General features: G+C 27.3%; 2 protein-coding genes across 2 annotated transcripts in view; one reads left to right on the top strand and one right to left on the bottom strand.

The window, feature by feature from the left end:
* Positions 1-400: 400 nt before the first annotated feature.
* Dad1 (dolichyl-diphosphooligosaccharide--protein glycosyltransferase subunit) lies at positions 401-1,245 on the bottom strand. The gene is made up of 2 exons (XM_083079701.1): positions 921-1,245; positions 401-614 (listed from the first exon to the last, which is right to left on the bottom strand). Exons 1-2 carry the CDS (start codon positions 1,123-1,125, stop codon positions 484-486), a joined length of 336 nt encoding a protein of 111 aa, XP_082935827.1. The 5' UTR covers positions 1,126-1,245; the 3' UTR covers positions 401-483.
* Positions 1,246-18,281: 17,036 nt separating this feature from the next.
* The window catches only part of Ache-2 (acetylcholinesterase 2), a 121,356-nt gene continuing 119,864 nt past the window's right edge, over positions 18,282-19,773 (top strand). The window contains exon 1 of the mRNA XM_083080285.1: positions 18,282-18,422. The gene's annotated coding sequence lies outside the window, so the exon portion shown is untranslated. The remainder of the gene's footprint in view (positions 18,423-19,773) is intronic.

The following is a 19,773-nucleotide window of genomic DNA, read 5'->3' as shown; positions in this document are numbered from 1 at the left end:
TATATTTATAAGAAATATAAAACAATAAATGAAACAGAGGAGACTTTTTATACAAATAGTAAGTAAATACAAAAAGGATAGAATAAAACTTTCACGAAAGGCTTTGTTTCCAAGAAAATTAATTTTGTATGAAAAAATGTTACTCAACATTTTTAACTTATATGAAAAATTATTTTTATTTTGTCTGTACAGTTTTTAATACATCCAGTATAGACATAAGAATTTTTTATTTAATATAAACAATTTAATATAAACATTTTATTTAATATAAACAAGATAGTAAAATAATTTCATATATTATTATCTCTCTGTTAAAAAAAGAGAAGAGAAGAAACAATTATTTTCATTAATTTTATTAAATAATTATGAATTATAATCACAAATACAAAAAAGCATGATATTATTTATCAGAAATATATATATTCTTTAACATACATAATACATTGATTTATTTTAATAAACATATTGTATCTTGTGTACCTTTTATCCAATAAAATTCATTATAACAATATGTAAAATAATATGTGCAAAGATAAAGTCTGCAAATCCTCTTTCTGGGCTTATGCCGTAAAATTGACTTTTATTCTGTGGGTTAACTTGCAATCGAAGACAAACTGAAACAAAATAAATATACACACTTATATATATATATGTATATTTACACATTTACAAATTATGTATCAAGAGATTATTACTTTATGTGTAATAAAATATTAAATTATGCGACATCAATTCAAATTCATTAAAAATAAATCAAGATGAATACCACTACTAAAATAAAAATTTTTCAATAAAATATATTTAATATGTTCTTAGTACATATATATATCAAAAATATTTCAGACATATAATTGATAAAAAATTTCTGAACCATGCAAAAAAGATGCAGAGCAAATAAAATGATACAAATAACACATTACCTCCTAGAATGAAGCAGGATACACAAGATATGAAACCACTGAGAAAACTATTGAAAGGAAATGTGCCGACAAGACAACAATAAATGAATTGAGTAACACCCGTAAGAAACACGTACAATAAGTACGCATCGATAATTTTGAGTTTCTTAGGTGTATTTTTCGCATATTCCAACCAAAATTTATGTAATACTGCTAATGCTGTCATATTTGTTGATTTTTGTAAGATATTAGGAAATAAAAATCCAAAGTTTTCTTGCGAACAAATACCGGGTTGACTGAGTGACACGTATATACTCGTGTACAGCACGAACAGCTTTAGAGAAATAAGAAACAGAGAGAAGAACGAGAGATGTCATGCTCCGCTTTTAGGTGATCCCTGAAAGTGATGCGTCCTCTATAAACATAAAACATGAACATGAACTACGAAGCCAATCACGAATGTTTTCAGTGGGTAACACACAATTTCAGGTTGTGTTCCATGCTACGTGCACGAAATGTCGATAACACAAGTGTTGTAACGCAAAACGTTTGTATATTAAATAAATTTCGAATATAAATAAGTTTTGTGGTCTTTCTCTCTAATTATTAAGTATAATTAGTTATTAAAATATATTGATAATTACATGTAATGTGAATATTTAATAATTTTTGATTTTATTAAATAAATTACTTTTTTATTATTTGATTTTATCTATAAAAAAATGACAAAAGGATGTGTTTTTTAAATTGTCTTTTTTATTAGTCATGTCTGTGATTCGAAAAGTATTAAAAATGTACCAATAATGTAGAAGTTTTCTACAGGCCAATGTATATTGTAAAAGTTATGTTATCAGATATATATAATATATGAATTAATATTAGAGATTGCGATGAAGATATGTTACTGTATCGAACGGAAAGATGAGATGAATAGCGAAATACGGTTTCGCGGAAAAAGCTACTTATTCCATTATCAAAAATGCAGATCTCGATTATGCATGAAACGGCTCAACTTCAAAGTCGAATTGCTTCTTTTCAGATATTGGTTCTTTTGTTTCGAAGTGCTTGTTTGCATTCAAAGGATTCACACAACGAAACAAAAATTATTTCGAATTTTATAATAATTTTTATGCATGTGTGTATGTGTTATCCACAAAAATGAATAATATTATACAACAAGTATAGAGATGACTTTTTTATTTGATTTTTCATTTATATGTCAATGAAATTTATTTGATTAATAATTAAAAATTTTTACATTTTTGTATTAATTAAGCATTAATTATTTTTATGCAAAATATTATATCTATAATTATTAAAATATTATATTTATACATTCATTATTCCCTTTTCAAAGTAAAATTTTTTAAAGCTAACTCGTTGGCTTATTTAAATTAAAATTTACATAAAAAATTTCTTGTCATATAAAACCATTTTCCTAGAGAAGACTTTAGAAACTAATAGAAAAATAACAAAAGAGTAACGTAATTTTTTTATAATTAAAATTTAAAAAATTTATTTTTTCAATTTTGAAGATCAAAATATACTTAGCACTTTTCATATACATTAAATCATGTAATAATATTGTGAAATAAAAACTATTATTTTACGCGCGCATATGAATCTATCTATTTTTCCTGTAATTTCCTACGAAAATTTAGTGAACGCAGCATAGAAATTATTAAACGACGTTAACTTGATCGATAATGCTGACAAATCGACATAGAAATGCAACTGAGTATGCACAATTCGAAATCATGTAATGTTCAATCATCTGTATCACATGTACTGTTGACATTGTCTTATAAATTATTATAGATTCTCGATTTTGTGGATTATATCGTAGAAGGTCCTTCAGGCTGCTACCTTGGAGCACAACCTGACAAGTGGTGTCCTGACAAGCAGCCTGTTGCGTGACCTGAGCGATCAATATCTGTGCGAGCGCAACACCCGCTGCTCGTGTCTTCGTATAAACTGACGCGCCTCTCGTACAGCCGCACCACATTTCCTTTTCTCTCTGTTTAATCTTTTCGAGCTTGAAGAAGTTTACCGCTTCGTATTACACGTTGGACTGGCACGATGTGAAAAAATAAGCCGAGCAAATACTTGATGAAAATTTTTAGAAGAATTCAAACTACAAAACTAGGTCAAAATTGATGAAATGATCGTACTTTGATTTTTAGAAAGGTAGGCGTATTTTCTCTTACGGAGAGATAGACGTATTTTCTCTTAAAGAACAAAGAAATTATACAAAATATTTTGTCAAAAAACAAGCTTTTTATTATGTATAAATTTGTTCTATATTCTTCTTTTTTTCTGTAGGAGTTTCATGACTATTTGAGAGCGAATTTCTATTTAGGCAAAAATTTGAGAGCAATTTTCTATTTAGGCAAAAATTTATTTAATTATTATTTTTATATTTAATGCGATTAAATTTTTCGAGCAGAATTATCTGAATTTTTTCTCTTTTTAATATAGAATAATTTCAATCTACGCTTTTATAAAAATAATTACACGATATAAAAGATAATTTATTACTAAGAAATTTATTTTTAATTTATTTTTAATTTAAATAAGTATAAAAGAATAAAAGAATAAGAAATAAATAAATATGATACTCACATCATTTTGTATAATACAATGATCGTTTAGCAAGAATTAAAAACGGTGTTTGTAAAATTCTTCATAAACATATAAAATTAAATATACATAAGATCGTAGTTTTGCTATTTTATTGGTATTGCTGTTATTTATATCGTTATTTAAAGCTCTCTCTACATAACCCATTTATGTATATAATTATGCATATATATAGATAAGAAATACAATAATTATATTTATTAATTTATAAAAATATTTCAAAATTCATGACAATTATAAAAACATTATCTTATAAATATTTTTGATTTATGACTTTCGAGTTATATTTATAAATTTTAATTTATTATTTAAATGTGAAAGGGATGGTCAATGCTAAAAACATTTTATGGATCACGATGTATATTTAGCAGGTTTATTTATTACATTCTTCGTACTTCGTGCTCCGGTTTATCATTCTATTTATAGTTTGATTCAAATGTCATCTGCAAAGATTATTCAGGTGAAGATCATTTAGGTGCCGAATAATCAACTTTATAATTCTTTTTTATTAATTTACATATAGATTTCTAATTCAAAAGTTTCTGTATCAAATATAAAATCTAAAATTTAGTATTAAATGTTAAATCTAAGTTAAACAGCAAGTAACAATGTGATTTTAAACAGTAAGTAACAGTATCCCTCAAAAATGGAGTAAAACCTTCTGATGATTTGCTTAATTTAAACAAAAAAAATTTAATTTACACATTTTGATGTACAATATATGACAATCTTCTATTCTACTTGTTATATTTTTGTGTTTTTAATGGATGGTATTATTTATTTTTTGGAAAATATATATTTATTACTAATAATATTTTTTTATTCTTTCTCTCTCCCTTTTCCGTTCCTTTTTTTTTAAGAGGAAAAGCTATAACACGCCTATCCTATTGACTTGTCACGTACCGAAATTATTCATTCGCTCTGAGTTTTCGACGTAACTCGTGCATTAGACGTATTCGCAATTTCGCCATACGTATTGCATCCGTATTCATATCCTAATTTGCATAGTGACAGGAAGCTCGTCTCGACAGCTCGCGATCATTGTTTAGGGAAATGATAGGAACAGGTAGCTGATTACAGCAAGAAAAGAGATCGAATCGAGTAGGCAGATGCAACTCAAAGCCTTTATTCGCAATCCCGGAAGAGACCCCTGGATTCTTAAAGGGTTGATTTCTGTGCCCTAGAAACAAACGCAAAGAAGCTACCGGCGTAACCTGTACGAGGGTGGACTGAGGCTGCCAGCAGGTGGCAGGTTTGCCGCGTATCGATTTCTTACGAATCTACCCGGGCTCGGAATCGCTGGGATGGTTCACGCAAGCGGCTCGACGTGATCGCTCTCGCAAACAGATGAAGGAAGGTTGTAAGATAGATGCATTGTGTATGATTGGTTAAGAGGACCTAAGAAAAAAAGTTGTTAACTTGACTAAACCATTCAACTACATTATTATTTTTTTAATTGAAATATTTAAATATTGAAGTTAAATATAGATGTCATGTCACTAAATTTAATATGTGTTATTTTATTTAAATACTACAGTACAAACGCACTTTCAAAATGAGATATATAAATGCTATTGTTATTAAAAAAATAAAAAAAATAGATATGGTGATTCTCTTGTCTATATATATGTAAGAAATATGTGATAATGGAGTATTAATACTATTTAATATCAATAAAGTAGATTTACTTTTTAAGCCGTTTTGAGATTAATGCGAATCCTTTTATCTCTTTCACGACATATTCAATGTTTCTTTTCCTCTTTCTTTCTTTTTATAACATTTATTCGAACCACTATTCACTGTTAATGCATATTCAAAGTCTAGGACATAATGGAATCGCAATCTTTCGAAGTACTTCTTTGAAAGTACCTGCAAGAATTTTGATGATATGATTTCTTATATCAACTGGATTCATTAGCTCCACAGTGAGTATAATCCTTTTAATATATCCCCATAAAAGAAATTATAAAGTGTCAAATCAAGTGAATTTGGAGACAAATCATTCTAAATATAAAAGATAAAAATAATTCACGTTAATAAAACGCTTTAAATATGAAAGGCAAAGGAATTTATTAATCAAGCACTGCAAATGTGAGAGGCCAGAAGACTCATCTGAAACAAGCATTCAAAAAGAATTATAAAACATCATTGTATTAGTCTTTTATATTTAATAATATTATATTTATTTTTTATGAGTTATGTATTTTTTCTTATATCTCATAAAATTTTGATTTTTTTGATAACTCAACATTAATACTTTTATACATAGAATGATGAGAAAAATTAATTTATACAAAAAAAAATATATAATCTCGTATGAGCTTGTATTATAAAAATGGTAAAAAATATTTAAATGTAAAATATTTATATGCTACCAAAAATCTATACATGCATTCTTCTTGAACATGTGAAACTTTTGTTAAAAATATTTTTCGATGATTGAATAATAGAGAAACATAATAGAGAAAAGTTAGATCATAAAGTTAAAGTGTCCTACTTATATGTATAGCTTGTTATGCTCTTTATTTTTAATTTTTTACAGATTATTGCTTTTTTAAATATAATGTAGAAAATAATTTGAATAAGAAGAAACAAAATCTTCGTTAAGAGAAATCTGCAAAGTCTCTGTTAATCAATAAGTTGAACATTGATCGATTAATATATTTATATATTTAAAAAAATTATAAGTTAAAAAGTATTTAATACGTTTTTATCTGTGAGAAAATATTTTCAAATTGATATTAAGTTTTTTGTTTATCATACATTTATTTTACTTTATCATACAATTTATTTATTCATTCATATCACATTTATTTTACTTTATCTCAACTTTTTTCTTTCTATTATTTTTATTACGTTATCCAAACATTCGAATATCATACACATCAATGCAAATCGTTGTTGTTCTTTGATCAGCATACCATCTAAAGTAAGAACAGAAAAAAATATAAATGAGAAAAATAATTTTTTCAATTAGATTTTTTGATTGCTTAATAAAAAAATAGAGATTTTCGCTGACACAGTCAGCCTAAAAATTGCATCTTATTGTTAGGTGCAATATAATCGCGGTTGCAAATGAAAGGTCAGGGTGCGCCGATCTTCGTCAAAGTCGATCTGTGTGCAAATAAAGAAGGGCCATCGTAAAGAACGCCAATAAAAGTTACCGGATTCTAGTGACGTAAACAATGACCTGCATCAGCCCTGGTTATTTTCGTTTAGCCTGCTTCGTAATTTCCGATTCTATCCCTGTCCTTCGTCGCGACTTCGCATCCTGTTTCGCGAAAAATATTTCACACACTCGACAATAATTGTATTTAATTTATCATTTACTTTTATATCATATTTATATCATGATTTTTTTTATGCAAGTATAAAATTCAATCTTGATTATCAATTATCAATTATCAATTATTTCTATGAACATTATTGTACAGTTTATATTAATAACGATCACAATTATATCCCTTTTGTTATATATTAATATAAAATATTTAAAAATATGTAAATTTTAAATATGTTTAGCCTGATTTAGTATATTAACATTAAAAAAATAATGGGAATTGTAATAACTCGTTATTATTTAAATAACGGTAACAGTAAAAAAAGTTACTTTAAAAAATAATAACGATAATTAGTTATTTCTCAGAAATAGAAACGATAATGAATTATTTTTTATAAAGCAATTAATAAAGTCTTAATTAATTGGCGTTGAGTCATATATATATATATATATATATATATATATATATATATATATATAACTTGAAAATCCCCTAAGTAAGATATATATATCTTACTTAGAGATTTTCAAGTTATTTTTTTCTCACTTGAGAAACATTACCTTTAAAAGTATGTACATATATTTCAGACAATATTTCGTGTATTACTTCATTACTAAAGTGCATAGAATTTATGGTAGTGTGGTAATTCATCATAGTTGCTTATTCATTTGCTCACTAGAATTTACTGATTGTGTTAACTATAGTAGTCAATGCAGTATTCATAAGCGGACTACAAAGAGAATATATGGAACAACTGACATTGCGAAATTATGGACTACAAAGGTAAAATGAAAATATCGATTAATTCCTAGTTTCTATAGTAAATTATCCAGTTTAAGTTGCTCAATAATATTAAAAATTAAGTTGATCAATTAGTAGGTAGGCTAGGTAAGTGATGTGTCTGCATCTAAAAAGTATTGTACATATGACGATAGTTAAAACAGCTTTCAAGAGATAATTATTCTTCAAACCTACATTTAATTCTTGAAGCCAAAAACTTTATTTTATATGCTCAACAAAATTTTATCTACATTACTAGTATGTAGTACTGTAGTGTCTAATTTGTTTTCTTACTTTAAAAGACATATCGTTTCTATCGATTTAAATAATAATAAAGTCATCGAATTGATTCATTATGATATTTTTTTAATACTGTGATTGGGTTACATAAAAAATATTTAATATTATTTTAATTAAAACATATTTTCAGAAAAAAATATTAAAATTGATATAAATCTCTCTCTCTTTCTCTCTGTCTTTCAAACTGATATATCCCTATTTTTTTAGCAATTAAGTGCTGTACTTTATTACAACCAGATATGTAAAATAGCTGTCCAAACTTATTTGAGAACTTATTTATAGAAAATGCAAAATAGTTTCTATTTGAAAATGTAAAATGAACATCCACTTAAAATAGAAAATGGAAAATAGATCTTTTTAAAATGGTTTTTTTTTTTTTAATAAATATAAAGGTTATTTTAATGTAATAAAAGTTTCTCTTTAATTATTCTTGCATTAGAATCTTGCAAATCAAGACCGAGATCTGGTAACGGATAAAATTGCCAACTGCAGTTTTGATCCGGATTGTCAGGATTTCAAGAGTCTTGTCCGGTTGACAAATCAAACCGATGTCTAACTTATACCGATATATAATTTTATGTACGAAGTCAATATTGCCGAGAGTTGACAGTTTTAGATACTATAATGAGCTAAAAACAGGCAAACATTTATGTTAAAAATTTTTTTAACTTTCGATAAATTCAATCCAATTGTTTTATATTAATTTATTAAAGGATTTAAAAATTTATGCAGCCAATACGTGTGTAGAACAACATAAGAAAAGAATTGTATTTAATCGGTAAAATTGATAATTCGCAAGATATTTAACTGTGGAGAATATAGTTATGATTCGAATAAGACAGAATTTGGTCCTTAAATCACGTTATTGATCGCGGCAAATCAACAGATTAGAGAATGCATCCTGTGTGACAAGATGCGAGCATCTTCTACTTGCGATCAGAGTAACTTATAAATGGATCATCGTGCAATTGTCGGCGGAAGACGCTTGTTATCCCCTCAACCGAACCAGCCAATCGTTATTATTTTAAGTCACGATCATTGTTAGTTTGATATCTCTAACTACAGTGATCTAATGGATTTTTTTATTCTAGCGTATTTTATTGTCTTTTAAAAATGACAACATTTTATAATTATTATTTATAGATAATGACTATTATATAAACTATATATTAGATATTGATAAAATGGATTAGAAAGACTTGTTTGCAAAATTAAATAAAAACAACAATAAAAATAAAAGATACATACTATAAATATATAGCATATATGTGAATATGCGGTAGTATATGTAAATATCTAACAAGTTAAATCTAACACCTAATTCTATAAAAATATAAAACATTAAAATATAAAAAATAAATCTTTATACAATGGTATGACTCAAATTAGTTCTTCGTAAATATATTAATTGTAATAAATTCTTTTTCGAAAAAATCATGCTAATTTTATGGAATAAATATTTGTTATTTATCAAAAACAAAATAGTAGTTTTAATAAATAAATAATTAAACTATTGAATGTACTATATACGCACTGGAATCCCGTAATAGCAAACCTTGAAATATATAGCACGCAAAATTCCTCCCATATGTGCTAAATGCAAGAGTGCATGAATAGCGTGAGTGGGGGTAATGGTACAATTGTGCAACAATGCAGCATCTATCTCCTCGGTCATGTGCTGGAAAATAATGAAATAATTTCGCTGCGACCCTGAATCTCGAGATTTGAGAATAAAGTGGGGATAATTTTCATTATTTCAAAACCGCGAATTATTAATAATGAACATCTCTTAATTCAAGGTTCAAGGTTTGTTGAATGTAATAGCGAAATTGTCTCTACTTCACTTTCAAATCGTGATATATATAATTAGTGCACACTATAATTCAAAGATTTAATATTAAATAAAATACATATATACAGACAGAAAGAGAGAGAGAGGGGAGGGGGATGAAGAGAGAGAAACAGAAAGAAGGGGGGAGAAGGGGTGGAGAGAGACATTATGCACGTGTATACAACTCCTTTTTCCGGAAAATCTGACCTTTGAGAAATGAATTGACCGAACTGCATGTTATCCCAATTGCGCCTACGCGTGTATATTGCCTATTTATATGCGTAGATCCGATATGAAACGTAGGGGACAAGCAGTCTGGGAACCGGCGGTTTTATTGATGTGAGATTTAATACATAGTACACACCCACGGTTTCTGCCGACCCCTCCGTATCATTATTTGACTTTATAACCGTGCGTCGGAATAATTTCGACTCGACTACATCAAGTATTTAATTGAAACTTCGAGAAGTAACATAAATCTAGGGCACAAATATATTTTAAAAGGGGGCAAAAGAAAACTTTTGCAAAATTATTTAATTTCAGCGTGTAATGCAATTCTCTTAAACTCGCAATAAATCTGAATTTTTCGAATAATCTAAAATGAAGTTCTTAAAAATGTTGCCTTTGCACTCAATTATTCATTATTATGTTTGATAGGTTAAACCTCGAGTATTGTATTTTACTTGATTTAAATTATTTTCTTTTCTTTATAAATAAATATTTTGGTTATTTTATTTTTTCGTATTTAATAATTTAATAATATTTTTATCTTAACAATTTCTTTCTAATGCAGCACGCAAAATGTACATTTAAAAACAATATTAAGAGATATACTTTTTACAATACTTTAAGGAAACGTTTTCTTTCATTAAATATTTTGTACGTGGTTTATTTTAATTTTTCCCCTACGATATATGCTATTAATTTTTTTATACAATATTATATAAAACAAGAGATATATAGATCTGCTCAGTAGGGCAGATCTATTGAGGAAGATAAGCAACTAAATCTGGAAATTAATTATTGATGAGTTATTAGTGGAATACCGAATGTGTCTTCGGTAAACTCGAAGTACGTAAATCGTAACTGCTATAATTTCAAGTAGTTACGCAAGTAGTTACAGCAAAATCCATTTAAGTATAATTGGCGATGTTAATAAAAGTGAAATATATAATATGGCAAACAGCAGGATACACATATTCATTTGATTTTGTAAAATTAAAGTATTTTTTGATAAATTTGAAGTTTTCTCTTTAGAAATATACGTATGTTCACGAATTAATACAATTATAAATGCTTCATTCGATAAAAATGTTGCTATCTTTTGAGAAAATAATTGTTACGTCAAATAATTAAGCTTAATGAAATATTTGTAGTCTGACAGATAGAGATGGTAGTAATACAGCTAACAGATTTTTTCGAATTGAAATTCTGTAACACGGAACTGAACACTACTATAAATTTGTTCGGTATGTTCTACCTTATCAGCAAAATCGGCAAGCGATTCACGTTCGACGTAATACCCATCGATCCAATGGGCACGTCCGCGATTACGTGATACTTGATATTCCATTAAAGAACACAGATATGTACATCTTTATGTAAGACGCGATTGTAATCGCAATTTTCCTTTTTGTTTCACTTTAAAGTTAATCTTGTTGAATATTATGTTTCTGAAATTCACTTGATTAATTTCATTCACGTAAGAAAAGTTTTCAAAATGAAGTTATTAATACATTAATTTGCAACAATATTTTGTTATTTTTATTGTCATGTGTTATCTCTCATGTTATTTTTGTCTTATTTCTAACATTATCTCATAGTTTCCGAAATGTCAAAAAATATCTAACATTTTTGCCTCCATGCTGAGAATATCCGACTAGCTAGAATGTCGTTAATAATTCTGTACTTGACGTTTCGCAAAAAAAACGCGATTGAAGAGCTGGTTACTGTTCGATCAAACAAGCTCCTTTTGACCGAAAGGGGTAATGAAATATCCACTCTAAATCTATCTATCGAGACAGAAATCTGTCGAGCGTACCAATTAATTGCGATAAAAATACCGCGCCTTGTTTCAGATTGAATTGAGAGATTGACGGGATCATAATAGTCATAATTCAATGAATTATTAACCGCTTTACATAAGCACACTTATGCTAAAACTAAACCTGATTTTTATATCAAAGAACAAAAAGTGAAATAGGGAGGAGATAAGAAGTAAGCTTGAAGTAAGGAAGGATGTCACTGCTTTTCAAGACAGAATAAAAAAATTGATTTAAATATTTTAATTCGAATACTAATTCGAGTATTCAAATTTTCTAATTCGAGTACAATATACAGAAATATATCATAATAATTCGAGATTACCCTATATTTATTTATTTAAAAATAAACGATTTAATATCTCCCTTAATATATTTCTTTTAAAAATGCTCAAATTATTTCGATCAAAATTGATTCAACTTTCTCGTTTTAAAAGGAGGTACAGATATATGACTTTAAAATTTTTTGCTAAACATGGTTATTCACTGTACGCCAACGTCCTTTTACAAGGAAAATATTGGAAATGTATCTCTCTGATTTTGATATATTGATTTTGATTGTATTTTGGATATGCTATAGTCTAGGTTAAATTAATAGAGACATATTTTTTTGTTTGTACTGATATGGTCATTAAGGTAGCGAAACACCCTCTTGAAAAAAATCGATTTTTATATTTCAGAATGAATATCGTTGAAACGGTGCAAGTTAAAAAAAAAGGTAATTAATAATTGGCAAGTAAGAGCCAATAAAGTGCGGTAATTGGAGCGCAAAAAAAAATAAAACACCTTCCTCTTTCTTTTAATTATTAGTATATTTCAGATTACTCGTTACAATGCATAGGTAAATATAAAATATATTTTTACGAAATATATTGTAAAATGTTTAAATGCAAAATTAATTGGCATTTGTTGATAAAAAGAGTAATAATATGTGTATGGCAGCGTGTAATAAAAATAATCTTAAGCTCTTTATTACTTAAAGATAGATTTCTCTTTTCTTTCTTTTCCTTTTCTTTCCTTCTTACTCCTTCTCTTCCTCTTTCTTTTCTTTCCTTCCTTTCTCTTTTTATCTACGGTTTATTCTATATCTCTATTCTTTTTCTATTTCAGCTCCTCTTCTCTATCTTTCTTTCCTTCCTCATTTTCTCTCCCCTTCTCTTTCTTTTTCCAACTGTTTTTTTTCTTTCTTTTTCTTTTCTATTCTTTCTCTTTCTCTTTTTCTCTTCTTTTCTCTCTTTTTTTCCTCTTTTATTTTCTCTCCCTCTTTCTTTTTATTCTCTTTTCGTTCTCTTACCTCTCTTTTTCCGCTTCTTTTTATGTACTTTTTTGTCTTTCCCTCCTCTCTTTTTTTCTCTCTTTTTCTCTTTGGCAGGATCTCACGGAAATCCATGTGATCATAGATGAGATCGTTAAATATTCCGTGCGCGTTCTGCCGGGTCTTCTCGTTAATAACATCACGCATCTTGAACATCTTTCCGTGTTCATGGGCCCTGCAGCTGCGTGTCTATACGGGTGGAGCGCAAATCTAGTCAAGTTTTATATAATACTCGCGCATAAAATATTTCATTGTAATATAACTTTTAGTCGTACATTATGTTAAAGAATCTTTACAACATTTATAACTACGACACTATTATATAGTATTGCATACATTTATCAGATCAATTCACTCTCTTTGTTATATATACATACATTTTTAATATTATATTCAACAACTCAGAATTTTGTTTTCTGAAAAGCAGACATTTATATTGCAATAACATATTATAAAAAATGTATAAATGTTTTTTTAATAGAATGTTTTTAAATAAAATATTTATATATATTCAATTATGCATATTCAAAATTTTATGACATATATGGTTTATTTATTTCAATAAAAAACCTAAATAGTTTTTATACATGTATATGTATAATGTTATATTCTCTGTTATGTATGTCATAATCTCATATAACAAAAAATGATACAGAATTATTTATTTATTAATAAGTATGCTTGGTGGTATATTAGAATTCTAAATTAAGCAAATGATAAATTAATAATTAGAATATATAATGAAATAAAATTAAATATTTATTTATTCAAATTCTTCAGAAAAACTTTTAAAAATATATATAAATTGCACATTCGGACATTATTAGTTTTTCAAGAAAGTAAATAACCTATTTTTGTCTTTGTACAGTAAAAAATTATCATACGAAAATAAAAGCTTGATATTATATAATGTCATGTACAATATTACTATTTAACGATAATAATAAAATATACAAAAAGATATAATCAAGAAAATTTGAATATTTAATCATTTTTCTCTGCCTTATACACACACAAACACACGTAAACTCTGTGATACAATAAAAAAACTATGCGCTTAATAAAATTAAAATAAATTTAGAAACTTTAAATATCTTTAGCGAAAAAAGTGATAATATTCTTCTTGAAACTAAGTACACATAAAAGCAAGTATTCGCTATCTTATTTTCACTCGGAAATAAAATTAAAGCCAAGTGACCCAAAAAAACCTGATGTAGAATAGATAATACAATTCTCTTGTATTGGAGTGGATGTTATCAATGTAAAGAGAATAAAGAGAATATTCTCTTTTAGAAACGGATTTGATTTACAGAAATTCAATAAATAATATCTTCATTGTCAATGTGGATAGAAATTAATGATTATACGATACTGTTAATTATTAACAAATTTATATGTTTGAAATTTGAAATTTAATTTAAGATTTATAGATTTTTATAGATTTTGAAATTAGTTATTTATTTGTTTTAAGTCTTGATAAAACTTTCATTTAAAATTTAGTAGTTTGAACATTAATCAGCTATTAAATTTGATCTTCTTATATCGATAACTCATATTTACAAATGTATAGGACATTAGAGAACGCAACTTATAATACATAAATATCAGAATTAGAATTTTTGTTAATGATTAATACACTAATTTGAAAGCGAAATAAATTTTTCGCAATGGTTACATTTCACTGACCATTTTGATTTTCATATATATATATATATTATATAGAATCCTGAATATATCTATGCACTTTGAATCATGTTGCGGACTTCTACTTTCTGAAATACGACCCTTGAAAATATTGTATTTTTATTCCTGATTATATTTAGTTTTCCATACTGCATATTATTCATGTCCATCCATTTTTTGACATCTTCTGTTTGTGTACACTATCTCTTTTGCCTTCAATATGATTGTTACATAATCATCAATAGATTTTATTCTATTTCTGTTTTATTTCTATTTCTGTCAGTTTTTAAACAATTTTCAATATGCGATTGCATGAGTATTTGAATGCAGAAAATAACTTTTTATTGTTCTATTTTACTTCAAAATACATGAGGGAACAAGGAATATTTTCCCACACAACAATCATTATATCAATGCTGTTATTACATTTATTATTTTAATATAAGACATTCACATGTTTGAATAAGAATGCAAAGAGTTATTAAATGAAAATTTTAAAGATAGTCAGGAGAACGGCTTACACAAGATTCTGCGTTTTTTCTGCACAAATTGATTGGTGACAATACAAAACGCTGTTGTATATATTTTGGCCGTTAGGTTATAAACACAAAAACCACTGAGCAAAGAACAAATGCACTTATATCTTCGATAAATTATCTATTATTATTGCAAATGCATGATACAAGCTTTCTGAATCATTCTGCAGATTCAGGCTATTTTTCTGTCGCTTAATAAAAACACCATCTTAGAAACAAGTCTCTTGTTAGAAGAGAATTTTCTGTTTAAAATTTCAGATTATTTCCAATTAAATTCATAATTAAATTCGAGTCTGTGATTCGTTGTGACCGAGAACTGTGAGGTATATTTATATTTTCTATAGATGCGATTCTGGTGTTTGGAAATTTGCTTTTTCAGTTGCCTATTAATTTGGCTGACATGAGATGTTTCAAAATCCTTGCACGAGATTTTATGTACTAAATTGTTACATGAATATTTCTGTATCTTTATGAATTTTAATATCTTTACAAGCTTGTTTATGTGTCTCTCAATCTTCCGAAGACTGTGTCTCTAGCCGGCGAATGCTCTCCAATGACTTTTTTTACTTTTTTGAATATATTATAATTGAAAATGCACACATACACACATACATAAAAGTTATCTCTAATCGCAATTAAAACAACAATGTTGTGGTTGTAGTACAAAGACTATAACATCGATTAGGACTAAAACGAAATTCCGCGTAATCCCTTTCCAGATAATTGCTTCTCCTTGCTCTCGGCTGTAATCTCCGGATAATAATTACGTTATTTAGGATTTATAGTAAATTACTCCAATCGCGAGAGGGACACAATCCTTCACGTACAGATTAACATTCCTTAAAATAATAAAAATTAAACTTATACGTATGTATATATGCTAGCGCATCAATATATATATATATATATATATATATATATATATATATATATATATATATATGTGCAAACGTGTAGTAAATTTTAACATATATATATATATATATATACGTGCAAACGTGTAGTAAATTTTAACAGTCAGTGTGCCAATATAAATAAAAATGTGAAAAAGATATCATATAATATAATTTTATGAAAATTTTATTCAAAAAATATAACAAAAATTATATAATATTTAATATACGCGTACACACACATACATGCATGTATGTATATAAACATAAATTAATTCCACAACAATTAATTGTTAATAAATTGTTATATACTCCTGAACAAAATTAACGCATAATTTTTTCTTCACTTTTTCTTTAAAATTTTTAAATTTCTTTTAAATTTTTTAACGTAAAAAAATTTGAAGAAATAATTGGTTCTTGTTTTTTTTAATTTTTTTTGTTAAATTATGTTACCATAAATAAATCATGTCGCTACTGTTAAAAAACAAGACTATATAGTGAGATGAAAATATTTTAAATCAAATATTTTGTAAAAACAGCTATTTTACATTAATGTTATAAAAGTAATTCATAAGCGCATAGGAATATTATATGACAATAAAATTAGGAAATATTTTATTATTTATTTTACTAAGAAATATCCTCTTTAGCGACACATTTTTTAATATTCTTTTATTAATTCACATTATCACAAATTTATTTTATAATTTTATATAAAAGAATTATAATGATAATTCAAAAAATGTTGCATTTTTTACATTTACTAGATTAAAAAATTCTTTGTAAAATTGCAAATTAGGTAAAATTATGTAATAATTAATGTAAAATGTAATAAAAATGCAAAAAGATTGATACCAATATAACGAAATTAATTGTTATGTTACAGAAACACAAAAATAATTTTTACATTTGTTAATACTAATAAAAATATAACAAAATTAAAAGCATGAAAATTTTACGCCTTTTCGTTTATTGCTAATTTTCTAAACTGAACGGTGCAAAGGTTATCAATGCTTCTTATCAAAATGAAAGGCAATGCTAACAGTCGTAGACATACAGCGCATCTCTGTACATTTTAGTGATTAAAAACCAAGAATTAAAGTCGGATATGGATAAAACAATGTGATAGTAACAACGTGAACATCATATGGATAAATAAATCGAAGTAAGAAAGAGAAACAAAAAGAAAGAGAGAGGGAGAGAGAGAAGAGATAAAAAAGAAAGAAGAAAAAAAGAGAAAGAGGAAAAACGAAATAGAAAAGAGAAAAGAAGAGGAGGAAATGATAGATAGATAAGAAAGAAATAAGAAAAGCAAAGAAAAAAAAGAATTAGAACAGAAAAAAAGAGAAAGTTGTAGGAGGGACAAAAAGAAAGAGGAAGAGAGGGAAAAACAGAAAAGAAAAGAAGGAAAAAAATTAATAAAAAGAAATGAAAAGGAAAGAAAGAAGGATGAAAAGGAGGGAGGGAAGGAGGGAGAAAGAGAGGAAGAGGAAGAAAAATAAAAAGATGGAAAAGAAATAATAAAAAAGAAAGAGAGAGAGAGTAAAGGAGACAAAAAAGGAAAGAGAACAAAAGAAATTAAAGAAAAGAAAAGAATGAAAAGACGAAAATAGAATGAAAGGTAGAAAGGAAAAGAAAAGAGAAACGGGTGTAAGGAGAAGGGAAAATGAGAGATAAGAGGTAAACAAGGGAAGGAGAGAAAAAAAGAGGAAGAGGAAGAGAAAAAGGGAAAGAGATGAAGGAATAGGCGAAAGAAAACAAAACAGAAAGCGAGGAAGAAAAAAGAAATGAGAAAGAAAATTGTAGATGGGGAAAGAGAAAAAGAGAGAAGGAGAATCGTAGGAAGCAAGGACAATGTTTGAAGATTGAGTCGCTTGTAGATACGACCGCGCGGCTTATGCGCGAGGCGTACGCCACCACCACGGCTAGGACTGCCACCACCATCAGCACCACCTCCATTTCTACCTTCTCGATCAGTCGACCCCGTGCAACGCGGCACGCCGGTTGCCGCGTGATAACTGTGTCTACGTACGTGGTGTTCTCTTTGTGGCAACCCGCCGGAAACGTAAAAAATCGAAATTTTTAAGGGTTGTCATCGAGTGGCAAAAAAAAGGACAGGAATACGTCACGAGAATCAGAGTGACAAAGAGTCATCACTGGAAACGATATTTTGGAGGGAGGGGGGTGAAAAAAGGCCAAGTTAGCGGAAGCAATTTTGAGAGGTAAACTTCCGGCGCGTATATATTGCACACGGAAATGTGTATAGAACGAAAAATACAGATGTGTTTAGAAGGCAAAAGGGAAGGAGGGAAAAGAAGAAAAAAAAGAGAAGACATATCACGGCAGAGATGATCGCATTAAAGAGTGAAAGTTGGCTATTTGAAAAGTCGCCATTGATGAGAAATAGCTTATTGCTATTGTTGTGACTTCATGATGCAAAGGAACACTTATAATTCCTATAAAATAGTGCTTAAAAATTATTTTAAAAGACTGAATCAAAAGAGTGATTATTTTACAAAATAAGCTCTGAGAAATAATTTATTATATTCGTTAATATAGGAAGAAATAATAAGAAGAAATTAAGAATGTATTTAAAAGAGTACTAGTCAATTATTTTATGCAGAAAAATATGTCTATTCGATAAAATGTTCCTAATAAGGAACATATTTATTATATGTTAGAGGCAGGAATGTAAAATATATATGAAAAAATTTGATATTTCAAAATGTAATTTTCTAGTTTTTAAAAATACACACACACACACACACACACACACACACACACACACACACACACACACACACATATATATATATATATATATATATATATATAGTAATTGAGAACCATAATACAATCAAAAAAGGAATAATCCTTGTAAAAATAGATAAAAATTAAAGATAAAACTTTGGAGACTTTATTTTCGCAAAAATTAAAAGATTTTTAAAATTTTGGAAAATTAATGACATACTTATATCTTTTGTGGGTTCAATAATTTTGTATTATTAAAGTTGTCTTCACGATATTACTAATACATAAATATCAAAATACAATAATCTATTTAACAACTTACAATAATTTAAGATACTAAAGAAAAAGGGGAAAGTAGAGAGAGAAGGAGAGAAGAGAGAGGAAGGAAGACAGGAGAGAGAGAGAGAGAGAGAGAGAGAGAGAGTGTGTGTGTGTGTATGTATGTGAGTTATAATATGTAAAGTATCAAGTTTTATTTTTTAAATGACAAGGTACTTTTTATTGTGATTGTAATTATCGCGATAAATTCGGTAATAACACAAGATTGTTAAAGATTTCTCAAGCTTAGAAAGCATACATATATATTATTACAATTTATATTATTACAATTTAAATTATGTGAATATTTTATCAATTTTTCAAATTTAAAAAAACGAAATCTTATACAAAAAATTTTATTTCATATTTTTTACTTATATATTTTTATACAATTATCATTAAGAAATTTTCTCTCCTCAATTATATTGGTTCATTCTCTTGATCTGTATAAAATTTTACATGATTTAGCTCTTTACAATTACATACACAACATAAATTTTAAAA

This window comes from Camponotus vicinus, unplaced genomic scaffold, assembly GCF_025532165.1.
Source record: "Camponotus vicinus isolate PSW18456_S1 unplaced genomic scaffold, iyCamVici1.0 SCAF_10, whole genome shotgun sequence".
Taxonomy (NCBI): Eukaryota; Metazoa; Arthropoda; class Insecta; order Hymenoptera; family Formicidae; genus Camponotus; species Camponotus vicinus.
Note: the sequence above shows the minus strand (reverse complement) of the source record. Positions and strands in the feature narration are given on the sequence as shown.

Coding starts and splice junctions, on each gene's coding strand:
- Dad1 (XM_083079701.1), bottom strand. CDS start 1,125: ATGACAGCATTAGCAGTATTACATAAATTTTGGTTGGAATATGCGAAA. Junction 615..920: donor ATCCTGCTTCATTCTAGGAG/GTAATGTGTTAT, acceptor ATTTTGTTTCAG/TTTGTCTTCGATTGCAAGTT.